Genomic DNA, 27116 nt, shown 5'->3' with positions numbered 1-27116 from the left:
CCATAATGATTCTCTGTTCACAGGCAGCATTAAAGCAACCCTAACTCAGTCTCCAGGAAGTTCATAGAAATGCAACCTGTTAACAAATGAGAAGACAAACAATATAGGTGTCTATGCTTTGCACTGGGTGCAGACAAGTAAAGATTGCAAAACGTTTCCTCGGTGACACATTGCCACCCTCCTTGTTTTTCCTCTCTCCCCCCTCCAACCTTTTTTTTCATCTTTTCCTCGCCTTCCCCTACCTACCCCTCCTCTGGTCTTGCTCATGCACAGCCGAGTAGTTTAGAGCTTAAATAATTTGTATCCTTCGGCCTCCTTCTTATCATCACAGCCGTAGTGCTGATGGTGCTACTGCTGAGGTGAGTCATGGCAGTTTCGTAATTTTTCACTTCGTGCGGCACGAGGTAGACGTTAACATAAACTTAATCATTAATTAATTTCTGTTTCCCAAGTTGTAGTTTCAGCTCTCCACCTTATAAATTTTAGTCTGGTTGTAGTTGTTTATACTCCCGGGCCTCGTTGCATGTTAACTGCTTACTTGTTTTCTCTTTCTATGACCAGCTCCAGTCTGTTGCCCAGAGAGTTTCTTCCTGATTCATGTCTTGTTTTACGGCCACTGGCCCATACGACTAGATACTTTAATATGCCTAACTACTTGTGAATTGTTTTGAGAGCACGTCTTTCCTAGTTTTAGTCCTATTTATGCAGAGATCTTTGAATTTACTGCTTTATTATTCCCTGAGTGATGTCCGTGAGCATACTTGGTAGCCTTTTCGTGTTTCAATGTAATACCGTCTGTTTTGATTTTGTAAACTTATTAACGTAAATGTATAGTCCTATTTAATGGTGAATTTTTCTACAGTTGTTTATTCTAGTCTAACTTCATGCCTTAGAGGCATATAACAATGAATGTTTCACGTTGTTGAACACTTTTAGCTTAAAATGATTCGTAGCTAACTTTTCCTGGACAGTTTGCATTGCTTTGCATTGGCAATACTTATGATGTATGCATGTCACTAAGCATGTTTGTTAAGGCTACCTTTTCACTTGCAACCATAATGAGCTTTTGTTTTTATCAATATTTTTGAATGTGTTACTATGTGTTTGTAACACTTATAATACAATCATTGAATTCTCAGCTATTTTTGCTAGTTCTAAGCAATTGTTTACATAACTTTCTGTAGAAGTCAATAAAATGTTCGGTTGCTGGAGTTGGTATGACTGAGAAAAAAAAAGAGAGCAGAGTGTAAATGATGGCGGAATAAAGGAGTGCAGTGTTATCATGTGGACTGGCATTATTACTGTATTTAAGTCAACAGGTTATGGGCCCAGTCCCGGCGTTGATTCGAGTTATTGAATAAGTAACCGAATAAGCGAACGCGGTATAAAGTTTGTCACGAATGTGTGTAGAAAGTGGTAATTCATGAATAGGAAAGTCGGCGTTTACAACTGTTGACGAAAAGCACTTGCCGCGTTTGTATATCGTAACTCCCGTCATGGAATCGGAAAATTCGGGTCGTCTTCTGAAGTTAGTGGATGAAAACAATTGGAACATTTGTAAATTCCAGTTAAGTGTGATTCTCAAATCGAAGGAGTTGTTTGATATCGTGTCGGGCGTGGATCCGAAACCGTGTAAAACAGCTGAATTTTCACAAAGTGATTTTGAGAAGAAATTGAAGATATGGTGTAGCCGCGACAATAAAGCGCAGGAAGCAATAATTACGCGCATGGAGGCGGGCCCTATGACACACTTACTTACCTGTGAGTTGGCGAACGAAATGTGGGAGAAATTGCTGTCTATATATGAGCATCGTTCGGAGGTGAGTCTGCACCAATTGCAACAAAAGTTTTTTAATGTAAAATATGAAGGCGAGGGTATAGCCCTCTTCATCTCGAAGCTGCAGGAACTGGCAGGTTGTTTGAAAGAACACGGATAAAAATTGTCAGAACAGATGTTGATTACCAAAATTTTGATATCTTTGCCTGAGAAATATAAACATTTTGTTCCGGCATGGGAGTCGGTACCCGCTCAGGGTCAGAAACTTTCGGAATTAACCTCAAGGCTATTGATCGAGGAAGAACGAACTGTAGGAAAAACCAATGTAGAAGGTGCTTTATTTACAAAAAGAGCAGAGTCAGGTCCACATAAATGTTTTTCATGCGGAAAATCTGGACACATAAAGGCTAATTGCTGGAAAAACAGAACTCAGAAAACCGCGGAAGGAAATGAGAAGGGAAGTCGGGCTTGTTTTTACTGCAAGAAACCAGGTGATTTCTTAAAGGATTGTAGGTTAAGACTTGCAAAGGACGGAAAGCAGACTTACAAAGGCTCCCAGAGCAGTCATGTAAATGCATTCATTAGTGCAGCATTGATAGGAGAAGGGTTAAACTCGGAGGACTGGTACGTAGACAGTGGCGCCTCGGAGCACATGTGTTCTCAGAGAAACATTTTTTCAGAGTTTAGTAACTTGGAAGAAAGGAGGGAAATTGTAATAGGGAATGGGTCCAAGTTAACAGCGATTGGAATAGGAACAGTTAAAGTGGAAACTTACACAGGAGACAGGTGGGAGCGGTCAGAACTGAGAGATGTTCTTTTTGTGCCAGACCTGAAATTTAACTTACTTTCAGTCGGGGCGGTCCTAAGAAGGGGATTCGAAATGACCTGGACCGAGGAAAAATGTGAGTTCATCAAAGAGAATAAAGTTTGTGCAGTTGGATTCCAGGCAGGAAAGTTGTACAGAATGAAATTTAGAGAACCATTGAACTCAGCAGTCACAGCGATAGTACTAAAGGAAAGTGTTCGCTACAGGTGTGGCATGAAAAATCAGCACACCAAAATGTACTACATATAAAATCATTCCTCCGGGAACGACAGATAACACTCCCAAGCTCAAATGATTTTTTCTGTGAACCTTGTGTCAGCGGTAAGCACCAGAGGCAGTCCTTTCCACCCAGTAAAACCAAATCTACGACAACATGTGAAATCATTCACGCAGATATACGTGGACCAATGGAGACCCCCTCTATGGGGAAGGCAAGGTTTTTCCTGTAAATTGTCGACGACTTTAGCAAATACAGAAGTGTTTACTTCTTGCAACACAAATCCGAAGCAATAGAGAAAATGAGAGCATTCCTGCAGTTAGCCAAAAATAATACAGGAAACAGTGTGAAAATTCTCAGGACGGGTAACGACAAAGAACTAACAAGCCAAGACATAGTGAGAATGACAGAAAACATGGGTATACGCCACCAGAAAGCAGCTCCCTATTGTCCGGAACAGAATGGGAAGGTGGAGCGAGAAATGAGGACTGTAGTCGAAGCGGCGAGAACCATGTTGCAAGCCAAGAATATGAATAAGAGTTTTTGGGCCGAAGCAGTGAATACGGCGGTGCATGTGATAAACAGAACAGGCAAGAGTTCCGTGGATGGCAAAACCCCTTATTCGTTGTGGTTCAATGCCGAAGCGGAAATCAAACACCTCCAAACCTTTGGAGCAGTAGCCTATGTTCACGTACCAAAGGAGAGGAGGAAGAAATGGGATGCTAAAAGTGTCAAAGGTTTTTTCGTTGGATACCAGGAAAACTCCAAAGCTTTCCGGATATATGTTCCTAGTCGGCGAAAGGTAGAGATCAGGGTGGCCACTCACCGGGAAAACCAGGAAAACCGGGATTTATCAGGGAAATCACGTTGATCGGGAATTATCAGGGAAATGTCAGGGAATTTTTTTAATAACCAGGAATTTTTTGTGTCATGTATATTTCCGCAGAGCTGCCAACCATTACGGATTTTCCGTAATTATTACGAATTTAACACCGAATTACGGAAAATCGCTGGTTTATTACGGAAACGAGGCTTTGTGATGCACGGTAACGGAAAAAAAAATTCCGTTTCTGGTGTGCGTGTTTCGTGAACGCAGTTCGAATACATCACGTGGTTGCGCAGATAACGGAACTAGTAAGTGTGCGCATGTACTGTCGAAATAAGTATATTAATTCTTGTGTTTTGTAATAGAAATGGTACGGTATTACGTCCGTTGTACGATACAACTAGTACATATTCTCGAACTTTTCGTTTGTTAGCTACTTACATCACGATAATTTTTGTACGGTACTTTGGCTAACCTGTGTTGTGTACATTCTTGAAAGCCATTTTTTTTTTTTCATCAAAGTGTTTTTGTCGTGTCTACAGACGTGAAACCTGTTTATGTTGTTCGATAGTGTTGTGTTCTTCAGTGCCGATTGTAGAAATGAAGCGTGTGACAGAACAATGTGTATCTGGGGCAAAAAAAAAGAACGTTATTCTTCAGAACTTTCGCCAAACTATTCAAAAGAATGTCCTTGCTTGTCATCTTCAAATGTTTTGGAACGCCACGCGTTTTGTAATGTATGCACGTGTGACTTTTCGATTGCGCATGGTGGAAGGGATGACTGTAGACGGCATATTGAATCAAAGAAACATGCAGAACATATTAAAGCCGTGACGAGCAATAAATCTATATCGTCGTTTTTCGCTAGATCTGAATAAACGAAAGTAACAAACGCAGAGTTAATGTTTACAAGTTTTTTGGTAGAACACAATTTACCGATAGCAGTAGCCGATCATTCGGGTAATTTGTATAGAGCTATGTTTCCGGACTCAAGAATTGCACGGAAATACAGCTGTGCGAGAACAAAAACATCTGCCTTAGTGGAGAGGAGTATATGGCTGGTGAAACTAAATTGAAACTGTTGAATCTTTAGTAAGTGGACCATTTGCTTTAGCTACAGATGGGAGTACTGATTGTAATGGAGTGAAGATTTATCCATTAGTTGTTTCATTTTTAAATCAAACACAAGGTAAAATTTGCACTGTACTGTTATCCCTTGTTGAGAGTACTAAGACTAAGAATATTTCGCAACTAGAAATGTTACACTTTAAATCAAAAATGAATGTAAGAACAGTTATCAAAAGTCGTGTGAAAAAATGTTTGAGCGCTCACCACTGAAATACCTCATTACTAGGGACAGGAAAAAATCGCGGGTTCAATGACCTGTAGGATGAACTCCATAGTTCTGCATACTCTCGGTCAAATGCCACCCACTCATTGGCTGCTGTCTTTTGAGACGTCCCAACGTAGCAGCCTGAGATTCGATAAAGCTTTGGTCGGGTGTTTCTCATTGGCCCAGAGTCATCCAGGTGAGTAGTGAGCCAATAGCAGAGGCAGCACTGAGGTATAACTATTTGTATTTTAGCCTATCGCGAAATGAATTTGCGAATTTTTCCGGTCTCTAGACATAAAAAAAACACAGACTGCAGGTCATTGAAAGGGACGCTATAATGTAAAGTGACATATTTAAAATGTATTATGTTATTTAACGAACTTCCGTATGTATATAATGAAGAAAATACAGCAGGGTGCTAAAATGTGAGTAATCTCTTTCTATAATATTATATTATTTCATCAAAATTATGTTTTTTTGTAATTGTAAATATCAGGGAAATTTTGAATTTTTAATCAGGGAAATCAGGGAAAAATCAGGGAATATTTTTGGTGACTGTGAGTGGCCACCATGGAGATAGTTAGAAATGTTGTGTTCCTGTGTGAAGAGGCCCAGCCAAGAGCAAACATCGAAGAGAACCAGGTGAAAGACGTTGCCCAAGAGGGAGGAGGGGACGCAAACGAAGAGACTAATAATAACAGTGAAATGTGGCTGGAAAGTGGAGGCTGCCCAACTTCATCTCAAGAGGATGGAGTCGAAGAATATTTCAAAGGTTTTGGGCCAATGCAACGGAATGCTATACCACCTGGACGTCGCGAACTGTATGAAATTTCAGTGTCCGGGGATCCAGCAGAAATGACAAATAACCGTGGAAACCCATCAGCTGTGGATCAGTTAGTGCAAGGTACCAACCCTCAGACAAGCAAACTAAGGAATCGACTAAGCCTGAGAAAACCACATAAGTTAGACAGTTACGAAACAAACTTCTGTGCTTCATCTGAACCGACCACCTATCAAGAGGCCATGAAGAGAAGTGATAGTATTAGGTGGAAGGAAGCAATTGATTCAGAGTTCCAGTCTATCGAAGAGAACAAAACCTGGACCGAAGTGATACCTCCGAAAGATAGTCATGTTATTGGGAGTAAGTGGGTTTTCAAGATAAAGAACAACGAACGAGGAGTACAATCGCACTACAAAGCTTGTCTAGTGGTGAAGGGATTTGAACAAAACAACATGTCTGACTTGGGAGAAATATATTCTCCGGTAGCGAAACTGGCGACTGTTAGAATACTGCTAGCGGTTGCAAATCAGCTAAGTCTGCCTATCTATCAAATGGATGTGCAGAGTGCGTTCCTGCATGGAAGCATAAAGGAGGAAGTGTATATGGCCAAACCGGAGGGAATGGAGTGTAATGGCAAAACCGTATATTGTCTGAATAAGTCCCTTTATGGCCTAAAGAAATCCCCCAAGTACTGGAATGATAAATTCAACCAGGTGATGGAGCAGGATGGATTCGTGAGATCAAAACATGATTATTGCTTGTATGTAAAGAATTAATTGGAAACAAGGTTGTACGTCCTTCTGTATGTTGACGATTTGCTGATTGTGGGAAATGAAGAAAAGGAAGTTCAAAGGGTTAAAATGAACCTGAATGAGCACTTCAAAATGACAGATCTCGGGGAAGCATCGAATTACCTAGGTATTTGCATAGCACAAGACAGAAAGAACGGAATACTCAGACTGAACCAAACACAGTTCCTGAAATCACTACTGATGAAATATGAGATGGAAGATTCGAGACCAGTTGCCACTCCAATGGACCCATCCATCAAGATAGTGAAGGATGACCAACATCTCAAGGACTGGGAACTGGAAACAAGATGTCGTCAGCTGATTGGAAGCTTGATGTATGCAGTGGTAGGAACGAGACCGGACTTGAGTGCCACAATTGGTTTCGTAAGCAGGTACCAAAATAGCGCAAGCCAAGAACTTTGGAAAGCCCTAAAGCGAATCCTACGATATATTAGAGGAACGTTGGATTTGATGCTAGTCTACAGGCGTCAGTCCGCAGTCCCAACTGTGGAGGGATATGTGGATGCAGACTGGGGAGGTGACGAAGGGGACAGAAAATCAACTTTTGGATCTGTGTTCTTAGTTCTGGGTTGCACAGTGACTTGGAGTTCAGAGAAACAACCCTCAGTAGTTCTCTCATCAACTGAAGCCGAGTATATGGCACTTAGCTATGCGGCTATGGAGGCGGTGTGGCTGAGAGGAGTGCTAAGCGACCTTGGTGTGTTAGGATCGGAAGAACCTGTGGTGATACACGAGGACAATCAAGCAGCCATAAGGGTATCAAAGAATCCGGAGAGTCATAAGAGATTGAAACATGTGGACATACGGCACCACTTCATCAGGGAGAAGATACAAGAAGGCGTAATTGAAGTGCAGTTGTCACCACCCAAAATCAGGTGGCAGATGGACTGACCAAAGCCTTGAACAAATCGTTATTTCAAAAATTTGTGTATAATCTTGGACTTGAGTAAACCCTTTTGATCATGTAATGAGTAGTAGTTGTTGTTGGTGTTTTGTGGTTTGAAAGCAACAAACCTTGTGTGGAAAAGCTAATGTGGTCAAACTAAAACTGGGTTCTCTAGTCGTACAAGGTGACCTACTTTGCAAGGGTCATGTAGTTCATAATGCCTGTGTTATAGGAAAATTTTATTGAGGGGGGGTGTAGAAGTCAATAAAATGTTCGGTTGCTGGAGTTGGTATGACTGAGAAAAAAAAAGAGAGCAGAGTGTAAATGATGGCGGAATAAAGGAGTGCAGTGTTATCATGTGGACTGGCATTATTACTGTATTTAAGTCAACACTTTCTCATGCTGTTACATAATAACTACATGAATTAAACTGTAGAGTTTCTGCGGCATTATCCTAGAAACATGTGTAGTGTGTTGTTTGAGTGATAATTCAAGCGAAAAGATTTCTTCTTCTTCCATACTTGTCACTGTGTCTATTGAAACAGAATTGTGATTAGTGTATTTTTCTTAACAGAATAGCCTTCCTAAAATGGTTAAAAACTGGCCTTTACTCTGCATCTTACAGACAATAATTAATCAATTATCAAAGTGGTAATAGAGTGCAGACATTATAAAAACTTTATCTTTTATGGTGCTTAGTCACTATCTACATGATCTATTGATTCCTAGATAACTATATGATACAGGCGAACGGAATGTCACACTGCCGCTTTAAAGGCTGCCATTCACACAGCACCTGCATGAAACTTTATACTACTTTACGCTCATACAAGCATTGTTCAATTTAAAATTTGGTGATTTTAGATTGTAAAATAATGCTACATGCATCCTGTGCCTATGACCTATAAAGAAGAATAAGTAAATGCTTCACCGAAAGCAGCACTTCTAATTTTTTTTTTTGTTTAAAATCAGAACACATTTCGCAATGACTTTTTCAGCAAATACTCTTGTCTTTTAAAATATACGTGAAAAATTATGAAAAAAAAAAGGTTCTGTACATAAATATTTGAAGCAACGACACCACAACCTGCAGTGTCAGTTGCAGAAGGCCAGGAGAGCCGGGCAGCTGCCAAGTTGTGCGCACGAGAAGTGCAAGTGCACCACAGCTGTGGCGAACACTCGCGATGCTCCGAAACAAGCACTACATACTGTAATCAACCTGGAGGGCAGTGGGAACATGAGCAGTGTTCACTATCGATGAAATCAGGGGCTTAACTATATATCTATGCCTAACACCAAAACCTATCCGTAAGTTCCTGTAATGTGATACGACGACAGTCTCATTAGCTAGATTTAATTTCTTGATGCTGTAAATGAAAATGTATATGTGTATATATGTGTGTATGAGTTTATATGTATATATACATAAAGGGCCTCTGCAGTTCCCTATTTTTCGGTTCCCGTTGACGTGGACCAGCCTACGCCCTCCCGAAGCCCGATGAGCCTCACACTGCTATCCACCCCCCACTCCTCCCGCCCACACCCTTGTTTCAGACCTCCCGCCAACAATTGCGTGTGTTCAGCTGCCCGGCCAGAGGCGCTGTGTTACGGCCTCGTACCATTTATAATTTAGTCAAATTAAAGTATGGTTTTCTTTTACAATATCTATTTTTTCCCTGGGTAATTGTTTCCAGCTAATTATGAGAACGCAGCAGCGCTATGCGTGACCCCTTCTGGCGCACACCCTCAGTTGAGCGGTAAAGACTTGCCCTTTAAAGATAATGAACTTAAAAAAATAATTGTAATATGTAGTAATTAATCCTAAATTAACGTGTAATTTTTGAAGGGTTTAAACATGTTAAGTATATTTGCTTTGCTATATTAATCAACTAACTGTAAATTCACCACTTCCTGCGGCCATGACACCTTGGCCAATGCCCAGTCTCTTCCGTTCGCTGTCTGGGGTAGGAAGCATCTCCGCACCTCGTCGACTTCAACCTGTTGCTTGTTACTGATCTGTTAACAGCCGCCGCCATTAAGTATCTTTGAACCCTTTCTATTCATCTTTGAGGCCTACCCCGGCGGTAGACAGTTTTACCTGATTGTTTAAAGCTCCCTGGAGCATTTTAAATAGCACTGCGATCTTTGTACTTTCGGGGCTAGGCCACGCGGTGTCCTGGTCAGCATTTAAGTTGGACTACTTGCCGTTTGCAATATTAACTATTTTATACGTAACAACTCCTCATTGTGTGATTACTCAGAGTCTTGTCAACGTATGTAACGACGCCAATAAAACCGATAACCCTGACTTGCTCGAATTCATCTCTCGACCACGAGCTTTCCAGTACAGAGACGGAGGTGTGTGGGGCACCTCAAGACCCCACTGGCAGTCATCTTCGCCGATAACGTAGCGTGCCCGCCGCTGAGAGCAGGTCGGTAAGTTCCAGTGTATCCGCGCAGGGGGAAGTCGAGCCTAGCTCCCCATGGGCCACGTCAAGGCCCTGGGACAGAGTCGGTAGCCGGGTCAACAAACATATTATTTCAATGTCAACAACATCTCGTGATGTAATGATGCACAAAAAATGTATGTAATAGAGCATAGTTTATCTGTCACAATTAATTTGGAGAGGGAGAGGAACCCAAAGATGCCATCTTAATCCTACAATTTTTTGGACATAATTTTGTTTGGTTAATTTTTGTCTTTGTTAAAGCGAAATATACTTAAATGGAATTCCTAAAGTTTATAGCGACTGGCTGCTAAAAACAATTTTCTGTGTGATGTCTACTTTAACAAAGACACAATTTCAATTAATAACTGGAAAAAAAAAATTAATGGCACATAACACAATTGAAACCAATATGGGGTCTTATACATTGGCAGTTCTGATTTTCCTGCTTGGCATGTTATGATTTCTGGCAATTTGTACGTTAAAGGCCAACTATAATATAAAAAAAAGCATGCAAACAAAAAATGCTCATTATAAAACAGAGTAAGTTAAAACTGTACACTATAAAGAACAAATTACATTTTAATTGTAAGAAAAATATATAAATGAGTGCCAAAAATTGCTGAACCAGAAAATGAGAATGTGTCTTCGCAATCAGGATTTTTTTCCCAGCATTAATCGGGCCTACATACTTCAAGGTTTGAGCTTAGTTTAAAAATACTTAAACAAAATAAAGTTTTAGGCTAAAGTAAAGAGTGTATTCCACTTTTCTTTGTTTTTAAATTGTTTTTAATAACCAAATAATGAGCCACAAACCTCATTCATGTCTTTTGTGTAGCACCCAGTTTTTTTTTTTGCTATATAAAAACCAAAACTATAACAAGGTTCTTCACGTAAAAACCGAACCAACAAATAAAAACCAGAACCGCAAAGTGCACATCTAATTTATGAATGGGCCCTATATACTTACCCAAAATTTATTTTAAGATGTGCATAGTGAACAACAGAACTACTAAAGTTCAGACGGGTATAAAATCTGTCATCTGAAAATTTTGTATTACGTTGAAAACAAGACAGGGAAAAAATAACAAATGTGCAACTACTGCAAACAAATTCACAAAAATTATTAGAATATAAACTTCTTTTATTGTTATGTTTTTAAGTATTTCAAACCATTAATGAAAAATACCATGTTTTAATATTTATTAAAATACCATGTTTTAATATTTATTAAAATAAAACTTTCAAACTGTCATAAAAACTTTATTCACTTTAATTTTTTGAATTCATGAACACATTCAAGAATATTTTGATGTAAGTACTCAAATTTGATTCAAACTAAAAAAATATGATACTCCGACGAAAGTAGAATTATATGATTGAATGTTATGAACAAGTTCTGTTCCCATGAAAGTCAGATATATGTTATAAGGCGGATACATTTTACACATCATGATTTCAGATGCATTAAATCATGAACTAAACTGTCATAAGACAGTGAAATGTTGATACGAAATTCCTACAGTTGAACCCCTTATTCACATTCTCTATAATAGAATAGTTCTTTCTAAGAAAACTAGAACACAGTTCTCTGGAAACAAAGTATTTGTGTGGAATGACTCTACCTACCTTCCCAACCAACCGCTTGCAGAGGAGGAATATCGAGACCAGACACAAACTTCTCCTCAAGGACCATCTGAGTTGCAGCAATCACCTGTGCTGCTATGATGAGCAGATCACCTGCAACACACACACCATGCAGTGCTGGCCAGTGCGGTCGACAGCAAATATACTGTGTTATTGCCTGGGACTAAGGTTTTCAACAGCTCCATAGGCTCCAAAACAGCTGGAGGTATTTAGAACCAAACTATACATTGTAGAAGACAAGTGCAAAAACAACATACAGCACTCATCAAATATCTCTTGTGGGAGATACTTAACATCTCGTCAACATTGTAGTCTTTAGAAACAATGAAAGGTGATGTGTGCTAATGGAGCATTGATGAAATGAATGGGTGGGGGAAACGGGAGTAACCTGAGAAAACCCACCAGCACATGGCAATGTCTGTCACTCCACAGGGAATCAAACCCGGTCACCCAAGTTGGAGGTGAGTGATCTGATCCCTCAACCACCATGAGGAAGGGATATATTCTTGCACAAATACAGGCTGTTTGGAAATCGCTGGACATAAATTTAATGGATGGCAGGGAATGCCAAGACAAAGCAGTTTTTGATATAAACCGTATGTCCATAAACGCAACCTTACAAAATTACAGTAGCAAACAGTCAAGTGCAAATTTGAATTTTGTACGCTTCTAGGTGCCACTCGAGCATCAGAGAGGATGCACAAACATACACACACAGTGTAGTGGTAACAGCAGCAGTATAATATTCAAGAAAAGAAATTAAACTGATGCCTGCTAGTTAATTAATTTGATTTTAGTGATACATCGAGAACAGTAATTATTATTCTGAAATTATAATAATTACTACAGAGTAGTTGAGTCGTCGACAATTTGAACTATGAAACAATTAAAGTGAGAATTTGATAATAAGTGCTGAAATGCGTAACAGAAAGAAGAAGAAACTCCAATTTCCAAACTGCCTGCGGATCATCTTTAGACCCGTGACAACAGTCATGAAGGAAGGGTGTCGACCACATGCTGATCCCAGAGCGTCCCAGTTACAGTTCGTTTTCTCTGGTGAATCATTACTGGACGAGATTCATCACTTTTTGCTACCATTTGTTACATTGCAGTCAGTAACGGATAGACAGTTGCAAAGATGTTACTTTTTCAAGTCAAAAGTATATTGAGACATTATATATTGACAACAAAGCCAAATCCCATAGGAAATTACTAATTAGACATGGTTTTCTTTTCATGAAAAAGATCTTATATTTAATATATATATATATATATATATATATATATATATAGTTTAGAGTTCTAATTACACTGGAGAGACAAATGAACTAATTTTGCTGCCAAAACTGATATATAAATATTGAGTATATTTGCTGCTGGAATTTGCTTGAATATTCATTTCTTTGTGACATAAAGCCCAGTGATAATTCCACAGACATTTGAAGTCTAGTCGAGGTATTTGTCTGAATCAATGGTATACTTTATACTACTTGGATTAACTAAAATTTCACTATTTTTCCTTATAGTTTGATGATTACAATTTGTTTTTCTGTCTAATAATTTGTAATATAAGTTATAATATAAAGTGACCTATAGAATTATTTGTTGTTGATTAATTGGTCCACAGCATTAATGTTTCATTTGTCCAACTATACTGAACATTATAGTACAAGCGAACTAAATTGTTTAAATGATAACATTAAACTTTGTGAAGGGGATAAATGAAATGATGTTCATGTGAACATGTTGTGGATTAAAAATACATATCATAAAGTTCGTAATTGACAGTCAGAATTATTTCAGATTAATAGTTGGAAAATGGTGCCCATAAAACTAAATAAATTCATTGGTGAAAATATGAAATTCCAAGATAAGTAGCACCATAAATCTGACTTCCAACATTATAGCTAAAGTATTACGCTTCTATGAACATAGATATAGTGAGATAATTCCTGTTGGATGAAAATAATGTGTAATATTGCAAGACCCTGCATTCCCAAGCTTTTAAAATTATTTCTTAAAAGAATCAATATTATATTTTGTCATTCAGAAGGGATCAGCTGATTATATGGCTTCAAGGTCGTAGTGACCTAGTTTTTCATACTTATATTTTATTATTGGTAATGTTCTTGTAATTAATTTTAATGTTTAAATATTTTATTTTCAAAAGCCTCTTAAATATAATTTTATTGACTTTTATTTTGCTGGATTGGTTATTATTTGTGAAAGTATGAATTTCAGTATTTTATTGCATTTAAATTTCTTTTATAATAATATTTGTATATATTTTATAGTGATTTTAAGACAGTGAATATTGTATATAGAGAGAAAGAAAGACGTGTGGCGACACAGCAGCACTGAAAGACAATTTATTGCATCCTGTGTAAGATAGAGACAGACGTTAACCCAGACCGTGAGAATATCTGACTGGGGAATCCCAGAATTCGATGTTCAATTAAAAAGAGACATAAGGTGTAAAAGAATGACTTAGATATGTGACCGAGCGAGGGGAAGCCCTCAAAGAGGGGGGAGGGGAGGTTACTTCATCGTAGTTGTAAGAGTAAATATAATTAATTTCATAATTCAGCTAAGAGTGAACAAAGAGTACCTATCAAAAGTGAAAAATTAAAACTTTGTTTTTAAATGTGAAATATGACATCATTTCTACGTCAAATGTACGTAAGAAAATGATTTTGATATTATATCAGTATGATGTCAGCATGATAAAATTTATCTTTACATCATTTTTTAGTCACAACAGATGTCAGTGATATGTCAAAATTATCTAAAAATTCATTACCTAGATATGACTTACCAGTGATGTCAAACCTAGGTTATGTGTTCACTGGGCAATGCACAGTATAACACAAATTAAACTTTTCACGTGGTCAATTTAACTTCACTTACTGCTACTACAGCATGTCGGTGACACGAACTCACAAGATTTTACCCATACAAAAAGAGTCCAACACGCACATGATACAGTCAAGTAGTATATACAATGTATTAGTGTATATATGCATATACATGTACACAGGCCGCTGCGATTCGCCAGTCTGGCGCAACACGTCACTAGCATGTCGGTGACAAGAAACCCATAAGTTTTGCCTCTATCAAAAATCGCTCAACGCGGCTAAAGAAGTTTTCACTTCAAAAATCATCTCACTGTAAGCCAAAATTTAAAACACCTAAAATCCTGACTGTCATAAATTTCTAACATTCTAAGAAACATTCTAAGAACTCTTTTATTCATTCCTAAAAAAAAAAAAACAAATTTCAAAAAACCAGTATAACTCCAGAAATTCTAGTAAATTGAGGACAGCAGAACATAACACCAGGCAATTTGAAAATGGTCTAAATTACATGGGAATAAAACTTAACAATTTACTATCCCAGTAAATAACAAACATAAACAATTGACCAGTATTAAATAAAAAAGTAAAACAAATTTTAATAGAACATCCTTCCTACTCTCTGAAGGAACTCTTTAATTTGATGATCCTGGGTGGTTGCCAGATTTTGTGACGACCCTGTGTGAACTGAGCCTAGTACAGTGAAAGGTCTGTAGCGGCCCATGTTCAGGTTTCTCGGGTGGGTTTTCGCATTACTGCGCTGCCAAGGTTTTTAGTCAACTCAGAGTTTATCGTTACTGTCAATTTTCATTTCAGTACTGTGTCTCCTGTTTTCTAGCGGGTTACAGTTCACACTTCACGGGTACATTTCCATGATGATTTTCTGAATGAGACCAATGCTCATCTGTATTTTTCATTCTATAGCTTATCACATCTAACTTTAAATATCATTGTACTGTATATTATTTTTTGTTTGGTATCCCTGTCAAAACTATAATATTGATGTTGGATAAACCGCCAAGATCCCCAGTCCCGCATGGCTGTGGTCCTCACCTATTATAACCTTGTGCGTGGGGTGAGCGTCGGGAGGTGCCGGAGTCGAGGCAGTGAGAGTGATGTTGGCATGGTTGTCATCACCTGGTATCAAGAAGTCTGACAAGCCAACTAGAGCGAGGCCCGATATGACAAACAGTATTCCACACCACTCTCGCAGCACTAGCTTCCGATGCAGAAACAGCATTGAAAAGATTCCCACAAACACAATCACAGCTCCTGAAAATTAAAAAAATAAAATTAAAAACTGTCGCAATTTAAACTATAACTACCCATCACAAAAAAACAACGGGGGAGCTGAATTGTTACCCCTTGGAAGGGCAGCCCTTCAAGATATTTCTGGCAATGGTTTGTTTCTACAGCGACTGGAAGGGCAGCCCATCCAATTTCTGAAAACATGTTTCTTTAAGTATTTAAATAATCCTGAAAACTTGCCCCTTGGAAGGGCAGCCCATCAGGATTTTTCTGACAGTAGTGTTTTTTAAAGGTTGTCTGAATTGTTGCCCCTTGGATGTGCAGCCCTTCAGGATTTTTCTGACAGTGGTAAGGTTAGGTTAGGTTAGGTTAGGTTAGGTTAGGTTAGGTTAGGTTAGGTTAGGTTAGGTTAGGTTAGGTTAGGTTAGGTTAGGTCAGGTTATGTTAGGTCAGGTCACTTCACAAACTAACCACTGTCAGAAAAATCCTGAAGGGCTGCCCATCCAAGGGACAACAATTCAGACAACCTTTCAAAAACACTACTGTCAAAAAAATCCTGATGGGCTGCCCTTCCAAGGGGCAGCAATTCAGACAACCTTTCAAAAACACTACTGTCAGAAAAATCCTGAAGGGCTGCCCTTCCAAGGGGCAGCATTTCAGTCGCCCCAAAAAAACTGCATTTTTACTTTTTAGACATCATCATTGTAGCAATTTTATTTACTTTTCATTTATGAAATAACAAAAGCCTAATAAAATAAACAAACCAAAATACTGTTCGCTATATATTGGAATGAATGAGAAACTACCAAACCATCTGACACAGTACTATTACCGAGACAAAAAAGTGCAAGCGTATATAATTTGTAATATTTTTGTAAGACAAGCATTAGATAATAAAATATTTTGATTCACTTTTGATGTATATGAAATCTTAACATAGAAAACAAACATCATCTATAATAGAAAAAGGTGTCATATTTTCTGTCTAAGAGATTTGTTAGTGTCAATTTCAAGCATAAAAAGATAATACATTTATAAAAGTAATAATTTAGAAATATTTTCATGCAATGCCTGATACGTTAAGAAATCTACCAAATACAAACAAATATTTGCCACAATATATATCACCAAAAACAAAATAAAAACACTTTTGAAAATAAAAGTTGCAAAATAATATGGTACAAAACTATTCAAACTGAATCTAAATCAATTAAAATTAAAAGTAACAGTTACTATTATATTCATAATCCTTACCATTATTCACTGTTTAATCCATTTTATGGTTGTCAGTGATGTAAAATGCCTCTCTCCCTCTTTCCTCATTCCTCCTTCACAGTGTTCCAATCTTCTCTCTTTTGCACACTAACAGTTATTGCTTTCCTAGTATCTCTCTGATTTTTCTTGTGTACTTTGTTTCTGTATACGTCAGCTTCATATTTTTTTGTTATCATCTCTTTCCTTAACCTTTGGACATGACTGTCTGTCACAAGCAGCACTTCTATATTTCCCGTGCAAATACTTTGTTTTTCAATATCACTTCACAACTGCCAACATGTAGGTCATCATGTCACTGTTACTGCTAAGATCAACTCAGCATATCTCTAGTCTACACCCAGGTCTTTAATACACCTGTTTACTTAACAGACATACCTCTTTTTACACACAATTATGTACACTCATCTCCTACTGTCTGAACCTATACCATACTTGCCAACTTTTTAGTTTGGTCATCAAGAAAACTTTTAAATTGGGAAAATGTATCGTAAATCAAATGCGGCAATTTTTTACATGCTTTATGTGCAATTATTTTCTATTTTTCTATTCCATTTGGTTTCTGCTAATTTACTAATGACATGAAGGGCATATCGATAGCCTAGAATGAAAACCTCATACAGTCAATATTGTAAATGTACTGGGAAACTAAACCTATCCAGAATGTGCCAATTTACACAGCATGCATATGAAAAGCAAAATGATCAAGTACAAAACAAAAGCAATAGTATTCACTAAACAAGATTACTTAAAGACATGCCTTGCTATATCACATGTTTGTTACATATTTCAGTCATCTCCTGATTATTATCCTTGATGCAATTTAAAGACTTTGAATGTGCAGCAGTTGCCTTCTTTGCTTTACCTAATAAATCTGAGGTAAACCTTTGTTCATAACAAACAATTCCTTGATTTCAACACAGAAATAGACTACAAAGTTTCAGATGACATGGAGGACCTAAATTGGGTTCTGTTTTTTTTCTTCACCATACTGAAAATGTGCTCACATTCTGAATTACTGTGGAAAGCACGTTTTTCCTACGCTTAGTACACTTAACGTGTGTAGTTATGTCAGACCTACCTCCATGAGCAATACTAAAATCACACCGGCACACTGTGCAAAACACAAAAGTTTCTCCTTTTTGCAATTTCAGAATACACGGGAATTCGTTGTTATACGCAGCACGGTAAGTCTGAATATATTTCTTGTTGGCTAGCTTACTCATGGTTCCCACCACGTAAATACACATGAAAAAAAAAGGCTGCGCAGCACTACATTGGAACTACGAACAATAGTCAGCCATTTTGGTCGTAATATAAGGAACAAGGAACAGACCAAGGAGGTAGGGCTGACGTCACAATTGTAGTCCGTTCCTCCGTTTAAGGAAGCAATTTTTCGTTGCGGTAACTGGGAAACGACCGTAGACTGTCCAGTCCAAACCATATACAAATAACTATAATATAGTATCTCTTGTTTTGTTTTCATTCCGCCTTCCGTCGGTGCGTCGGTAACATGGCTGGTACAGTAAAATTTGGCAGGTATACATGGCCCGTACAGTGAACGGTAATAAACCACCACGCAAAAATAAATCCGTAAGATATTAAAGACGTCCGTAAAACCGTAAAATAGTATTAAAATCCGTAAAACTTACGGACAATCCGTAAAAGTTGGCAGGTATGCTATACTGTCCTGGGTTCTCACACTTCAAGGTTCCCATATAATGAAACAAACCACCATCTAACTTATCTGTACTTGTACCTTGTCTTGATTCACTTATCCTTCTCATTTCAGCTCATGTGTCCAACGCCATAGTCCCTTACGTCCGTACTCCAAACCCTTAGTTGCTCCTGTATAATGCCTTCATTTATACTATCACATTGTCCTTCTACTCTTCATTGTCCTCTCCAATGTGACGGGACAAAGTACTTCATTTCACTCAACTTCTTATCTCAAATCATTTCCTCATTCCTCTTGCAGTTCTCTCATACACCTACTGTTCCTGATGTACTTGGCTCTTCTTCTAGTCTTGTTTGTCCTGTTTACAACATACACTCTCTCATAATACTGTCATGTAAGACTCCTCACAAGGACATTTTCTACATCTGTTGAGGTCAATTAAACCTTCCATCTTTGCAATCTTGCTTCCCTTCCGTGAACACTGTCGGCTTCTACTTTATATATATATATATATGTGTGTGTGTATATATATATGTGTGTGTGTGTGTGTGTGTGTATATATATATATATATATATATATATATATATATATATATGACTATGTGCTTTATTGGACACACAAACATATCCATGTAAGTAGGGACACATAAACATGCATAGGATACTGCCTAAAATGTAGATGGTGACATTGCTGTCAAGCAATACTACAAATGCTAACAAATAACATTCCATTCAGTGAGCAGAATTTTTAATGAATTAAATTTTATGTTAAGATAACCATGCATATGACAATAAACAATAAAAATACACGTAACACACACAAGTACACATACAAGCCCGGAGCCAGGATTTTGTCACGGCGGAGTCCAGTATAACAATTACAGTAAACTCTCGATTATCCGGGCCTGGATTATCCGGTTTTCGGGTTATCCGTGCTTGATTTTTTTTATGAAGTTGTAAAAAAAATGACGGGGTGTAGCTACGCCCGCCCGCTGCGCTTTTTTTTTTTTTTTTTTTTTTTTACTGCTGTCAGAAAGCTATTTACCTGACCCTTCAGACCCTCGTTCCCCCGCCACCTTCACCCGTCAATTTGTCACACTTTAAACCAAAAAGGAATGCCTTGACTGCTGCTTCCGTCTCAACTCCCCCCCCCCCCCCCTTTTTAATTTTTTTTTCAAGCGTTCTTTTCACAGCGCCCCGCCATGCTAAAAAAAAAAAAAAAAGGTCCTTCTACCTCTTTTACCTTCCCACACTCCTGACGGCTGGAAGAGGCATTTTTCACGCAGTTATTTACATCAGTTCTCCCAGGCACATTTGTTTTTGTAATCATTTCTGGTAAAAGGAAACGTAAAGTGCTGACAATAGCAGAGAAGTTAGAAGTTGTGGACAGGTTAAAAAAAAGGAGAAACTGCCGCGAAATTAGCACAGGAAAATGGAATTGGAATACAAACCGTGCGAGACATTAATAAAAGTGAAGAAAAACTTTTGCAGTTTGCTAGTAGATCAGACAGGGCCTTCTAAACGTAAAAGCATGAAAACATCTACCCACGCGGATGTTGACAATGCTTTGTATGTTTGGTTTAGGTCGTTAAAAGGGTGGAGGGAGATGCTGAGTTGGGACTGCCTCCGCTCTCCCTCCCGTAGCAATAAAGGGGACAGGATAAGGATGGCGGCAACACAGTGCCAGTATTGTTTACGGTCCAATAAGCTGGGACACGGTATACAAAGCCTTTGCTTGTACTCATAGAATTCTACTGAAGAGACCCTCTTTTGCCAGTAAATACACCATTTTTAAGTGGTGAAACGGATTATCCGGGTTTTTTTATGGGCATTCAATTATCCGGGCATCGGAAGGTCCCAATTAACACGGATAATCGAGAGTTTACTGTATATCATTTTTATGAGCAAGTTTCTTTTTAGTTGAATTTCAAAATAAATAATGACTATCACACTAAAATCTCAGGGAATATTAGACTTTTAGAACTCCAATGTTCACGCACAGAAAGTTAAGTAATGATTTTGCTTGATAAAAGAAAACAGAACATTCATATATTTTGGTTTTTATTTCATTATTTTTTATACTTTGTTCTTATGTCAATTATTTGATGATCTACTAAAACAAGCCAAAAGTAGATATGCAAAGCAGAATTAAATATAGACTACTTGGAAACACAATCCCTGCTGGTTCTGTGTGAGAGGCATGTCGGGCTATGATGGGGAGGAAACACATTACGGCAGCTCACTGCAGATTACAATAATTCATCTAAAATATTCTCTGTAAACTTATGTAGCAAAGTTGCTTTAATTTTCTCATTCCGTCTTTGTGTTTCTTTTCTTTTAAATCCTGGCAGGAAGGGGTCCGGGTCCCCGGACCTGCCGACACATATGATCAATGGGACAATATGAGAGAATACAACTTTATTTAACTTCAAATATTTAAAATGACATTTTCAAGTCTTGTTAGTACAAAATACATACACATACGTTTAAGTTACACGGTATGCTTTGAATGCTGGTAAAATGTTGGATTACTTTGGATGCAACTATAAAAATGCAAATGTTTTCACACAAGAATGTTACGTGGTCATAAAATATATTGAACTTGGGTCACCAATCATTAAAAAGTACTTAAAAATGCTCTCAACTAGTTTCTCAGGGTATTTAATTGCATATCTTTTTTCAAGACCACTGGTTAAACAAGTCGTTTTGGACTGACTTTTAGATTATTGTTTAAATCTATTCTTACGCTGAGCGTTAAGATTATATAGTACTTCAATAGAATAAATACTTAAAGTTCATGAATTTTATCACTTTTGTTCCACACACTTATTTTTACATAATTTACTTGGTGTCACTACGCCACAGCCATAAAAAGGAAATGGTATGGCTAACCTCAGGGGCCGAATCTGCTTATTTAATAAAACGATCCTGCTTAAGGTATTGTTGACTACCTCCTTATTTAAATAACTACTGATCTTCCAGGCCAATGCCAAGCCATCTTAAATTGACGGATGCCTAGCCAAACTATTTTAGTAACCAGATATTACCAGAGCGTTACTTAACTTTCAGAACATGGACACCAGCCTGGGAAGAACTATTTTTTAAATTACAATTGATTTAAAAATGCCACTTAACAATACTGACGCCTGTGATGTCACAACATACTTAATTTCATAACAATACAAACACATGTATGTTATTGACAATATTACTTTTAAACAATCACAAATTTAAAATATAAATTATTGACATAATCATTTATCATATAAATTGTTTGTTTTAAAATTACGTGAAATTTCAATAAACTTCCTTATATGGTAATGATCATACTTTCACATTGTGCATAACCAAGACAGTTGTAGCACTATACAATTTTTTCATATTTCAAAAACAAAAAAAAACAATAAGAAATTAGTCACGTCTAAATAAAAACATAAACATAACAATGAGATTTTACTTTTGGACATCTCTGCAAGTGCTAAACTGCACAACACTTTAAAAATGGTCCCTTATGACATAACACAACTAGTAACATTGCAAGACTGCCCTTCCCAGCATTTCAAGGTCATAGTAACCTAGTTCTTCATACTTGTATTTTATAATTTGTAATATTATTGTAATTAATTTTAATGTTTAAGTAGTTTATTTTTAAAAAGTCTCTTGACTATAATTTTATCGGCTTTCACTTTGCTGGTTTAGGTATTAATTGTGGAAGTGTGAATTTCAGTATTTTATGGCATTTCAGTGTTCTTTTATAATAATAATAATAATAATAATAATAATAATAATAATAATAATAATAATAATAATAATTTCACGTGTGTACTTTATAGTAGTTTTAAAACAGAAAGAGAGATGTGTGGCGACACAGCGGTGCCGAAAGACAATAGTTTATCGCGTCCTGTGTAAGAGAGAGACGTTAGCCCAGACCGTGGGAATATCTGACTGTGGAATCCCAGAATTCGGTATTGATTAAAAAGAGACAAGATGTGAGAGAGGGACAGAGAGAGGTGACATAGCAAGCGGAAACCCTCAAAGAGAGGGGGTTAACTTCATCATAATTGTAAGAATAAGTGTTGCAGTGAATAGTAAGGCAGTATTTCAGGGAAGTCCCCAGTTAACTGAAATATTCTGTAAGGTTTGGTAATGTGCTCTGTTTCAACAGTCTTTGTTCAAGTACTGTGCCAAGAGTTTGGTGGGGTAGGGGCGGTGGCTCACAAATATAGTAATATGAGTTTTTAAGGACGGACAATTTCACATTTGGGTGCCGGGGCTGTGCCGCAATGAAATATCAACCTTAGTTTTTTTTTTTTTTTCTTCAAGTTTTGGACATTTTACTTAGAACTTGTAGACCCCAGACGTGAGACGTAGGCCCGCTGGTCCGCTGGCCCACCGGGATTTATATCCCGTGTATTTTTGTACCTAGGTGACAGAGTTGCTAGGGATACTATCTCATGAAGGCACAGAAGAGTAATGATCGGTGAATGTGTTTTCTGCCGGTTTTAGAGTGTAAAGAACATGTAACAATTTAGTCGTCGAGGAGAATAAAAGTGGAAATTCATTTCGGACATTATTATTCAGTAATTATCTTCAACAGTTTCAAACCAAATAATAATCAGAAACTTTACACACCATTACCTTCAAACAGTCGTACAGAGTTGCATCAAGTGTTTTGTGTTTGTACAAGGAATAGTTGTCGTCTTAGCCGGGCATGAATGTGACTTGTTACAAGCTGACCACCAGTTTAATGAACAATAAATGTTCACACATCTCACTGCTAGTTCCTTGGTGCTGGCTTTAATTATTTATTTGGCTTTATGTCTAATCATATCTAGTCAACAGTGACTTAAGTTTAATACACATATACAACAACCTAAGTAAGGAAAATTTGTAAAGGAATCAGTCATGGCAAAGGAACCATCCCAGCATTGGCACATGAGGGAATTTTGGGACAATGTAAAAAATTTAAAACAGGGTAGTGGGTACAGGAATTTAATTGGACTCCCAAATGAAGGTTTTATATTTTAGCACTGTGCCGCCTCACTTGGTGTGTTGGTTTATCCATTCAGATATCTGCAAAATACTTATTACAACCACAAGAATCCCACTGCTATGTCGATTTTTACTGGTAGACCATATATTCCCTAGCTCTTTTACCGTAATATTCATAAATTTTAATGCCTCTGCTACATTTTCCCTTCTGGTAGTTTCTCTTCTCCTACTAATCTCACTCTTCTTTCTCTGCTGGATTCAGAACCTCTTCAAAGTTATTATTTCACATTCTTCTGGCTTTCCGTTTCATCTCCTACCGTGAACACCAGTCCTTTCTTTCTCCCTCTTGGAGCGATACAAAAAATTTATTTCTCTCTCTCTCTCTGCAGCAGCTAAATTTATGGAACTTACCTTTTGCTTTAAAAAGAAAAATAAACTGAAGTTTAACTGTTAGGCTAAACTCAGACATAAGTGAGAAATAAATTTTAAAAGAAATTAACAACCAAACAATTCGCTTACCTCGCAACATCTGAAATGAAGAAGCGTAGGTTAGGTTTAGACCGACGTACATTGTTGATGTGGCCACCATATCACACATTGCTGGGAGGAGAAGGACCAATGGATTAAAGTTACGACTGCCTTTCACCAGTTTGTTTTCATCATGTGAACCATCCTGGAATATCATGTATTTTAATGGTCCAGTCTTATATTTCTAACATAGTAAAATTTAAGTGCAAAACACATAAAAACTATTAGAGACAACAAAGATAGTAACAAAACACTAAGATTCAAACATAATGTAGATCTTATTCACAGAAGGCTGTAAAAGAAAAAAAAAAAGAATAAATTCCATTATTTCCTCGAAGGAACACTTGACTTGGCATGATTGCCAAATCCCTCAGCTTCCAAAAGTCAAAAAGTGTGTGACATATTTAAGTCTACAATGAACTGCTGTACCTAAAACTTCTAGGTGGGCAGTGGCGGATCCAGTGGTTCGCTCGAAGGGGCACACATCAACCGTGGAACTGGAGATCATTCACACTTAACCTGCTTTATTGATACTAATTCAATTGTTGTATTTCAGTGTTGAACTGGAACTGGGTTTTAGTTGTATGTACTAATATAAGGCACTTCGCCAAAATAAACTGTTTTTAATGCTTCGATGAAATTATTTCGAAAGGCTTTGTGCCTGAAAATTTTAGGTTGTTTATGTATATATTGTTTTACTATTAGTTGTTTTCTCTATATTGTGGCACCTATGAATCCAAACGACAGATGTTTCGAGGCGGGCAGCTGCCCCTGCAGGTAGGTGTAATAATTATCACTGCTAACAATAAAAAATTACTGTGCACGACTGAAAAGATGCAAGTCTCACTACCCAGGCTTCATTTCTCCCCACTTCCAATGTGATGTCACTCTTTCCTCTCCTCTTATCAATTACCTTCACCGTAAAACTCTTGAACACTACCATCTCATGCATGATTTAAGCATTTTTGGTGCCCTGTTTAATGGATTTTGACTTCAGTTCGTTTGAAATTGAGTTTTTGCTGGTGCAAGAACTTACTCAAGTTCTTAGATAGCAATCACCATGCCATCTGGGCTTTCCTCAATGTAGATAGAACATTCATGTAGGAATTAGTAGTCTCTTCCCCTTACCAAAATTTATGTTTTCAAGTTTTGCCATGAAATTTTTTTTGTATAATTTTTCTATTTTTTTTTCTTCAGAGTCATAATGTCTTCTGCAAGCTTTGCCCTTTTTCTTATATCTATATTTGTTGTGATTACCTGACTCTAGAATTAACTAACATAAATTTTATAGGTTGTAAATTATGCTTCATTAGAGTGCCTTTGTTGGCCTGAATTATTGATTAATGGCTCTTTAACTAATAAGTATTGATTCACATTAACATAATAAAATATTGTTGGGTACTACAACTAGAAAACTAACTACACATGTGTTGTTTCAAGAAATATGCAATTATTTTTAAAGAGAGATTGCCAGGACTTTCCCAACCATTACTGAATTTGAAGTTGTAGCATGTTGTGAACCTATCATATTGAAACTTTTCTGTGCTTTTAGCCATACTTTGCCAATTTTTAGTTCCCTAGTTGTAGTACTCAACCCATGATACATTATGTACCCATGATACATTATTTTGCAAGTAATAAATTATATTTGTAATACTACAAATAAACCCACAGAGAACATAACAGAATTTAAAGTACTGAAAACTGGTTGTAACCCTACAAAAATTACTCAGCAAAATGCTCTAATAATGTTGCCTTTTTTTATATTTTGTCTACTGTTCCCTGATGTCTCATTTATCATTTCCTCCCACATCAATGCACATCTGGTCAGTGATAACAGTCTGACATCCACAAGAAGCCAAATACACAATCATAAGTTTTGGTAACCAGCTTTTTGGCTTTTAAAAATGATGACAACAATTGAAGTCACATTTTTATGCAGATACTGAGAAAACTAAATTAAGCTCCCCAAAATATATATCATAACATGAAGTTGGCAAGCTATTTTTTTTTCAATACAATTCAGATACAGGATATCTTGATACTAAAACACTTATTTTTACGGGATGATATTTTAAGAATAAAACTTTCATCTGTTAAGATTAAACTTAGAACATATTGAATATGCCGAAAAGGACTTTATTTCTGGCAGGATTAAGTATGATCAGTTAATCCACAAACAGAACACAGTTTTTCACCTTAAAATAGTTGCTGTGCTGAAGGCACAAGTACATAAATAATACTTGATTCTAGAACTGAAGGAGAGTTTTGATGATTTAGAACACAGATGCAGTTGACGAGAATACAAATTACTGGCAAAATATTGTAAGGTAAGTGCACCGGTACTCGTCACTGCTCCAATGGTCGTCACTAGCAACTTCAAATGTAAATAATAGAGGAGTAGCTCAATATATCGCCAACTTAAGTATTGACAAAAATTTGGTCGACGTTCTAGCTGAAATTACCACAATAGTTTTCGGAACAAACACTATTTTCAATCAAAAAAAGTCCGTGCATCAAAAGTTCGTAGAGCAGTGAAGATAAATAGGAGAATTCCTATACTAAAACACTAAGGACGTTAGTGCACATTTTTACTTCTAATTCTGTAATTTTTCATGTTTATTCGTGATGTTTTGTGCTGAATGTGTTAGTTAAATGTTCTTGAAGAGGTGAAAGTGTTTATTTAAAAAAATTCGTTTTCTTTGTATGATTTAGTTAGGGTGACGAAAACTGGATCAATAAAAACCTTGTATTGCTAGTGTTCGTCATACCTGACGAGCACTGGTACATTTAATATTTTATTTAAAGTTGTGCTAAGTTACACCCTAAAGTTCTTAAATAATATTGGTTCTTTGTTGTTAATAGACAAAGTACGTTATTATGATCAGATCCAGTAGTCGTCACGACTTCCGATGCATGTGTATGACGACTTTTGGGTCGGAAATTACTTTACTTTATTGATTGCAGAAATTGTGTAGGCATTGTTGTTTACAT

At 37.2% G+C, this 27116-nt stretch overlaps 1 protein-coding gene across 1 annotated transcript in view; it reads right to left on the bottom strand.

The window, feature by feature from the left end:
• Positions 1-27116, bottom strand: part of LOC134529164 (solute carrier family 35 member F6) — a 59891-nt gene that overhangs the window by 12603 nt on the left and 20172 nt on the right. Inside the window, exons 4-6 of the mRNA XM_063362976.1 lie at positions 24114-24267; positions 15458-15676; positions 11535-11645 (exon numbers count right to left, since the gene is read on the bottom strand). Of these exons, the coding sequence (XP_063219046.1) occupies positions 11535-11645; positions 15458-15676; positions 24114-24267 (484 nt within the window). The remainder of the gene's footprint in view (positions 1-11534; positions 11646-15457; positions 15677-24113; positions 24268-27116) is intronic.

The sequence above is a fragment of the Bacillus rossius genome, chromosome 2 (assembly GCF_032445375.1).
Source record: "Bacillus rossius redtenbacheri isolate Brsri chromosome 2, Brsri_v3, whole genome shotgun sequence".
Taxonomy (NCBI): Eukaryota; Metazoa; Arthropoda; class Insecta; order Phasmatodea; family Bacillidae; genus Bacillus; species Bacillus rossius.
Note: the sequence above shows the minus strand (reverse complement) of the source record. Positions and strands in the feature narration are given on the sequence as shown.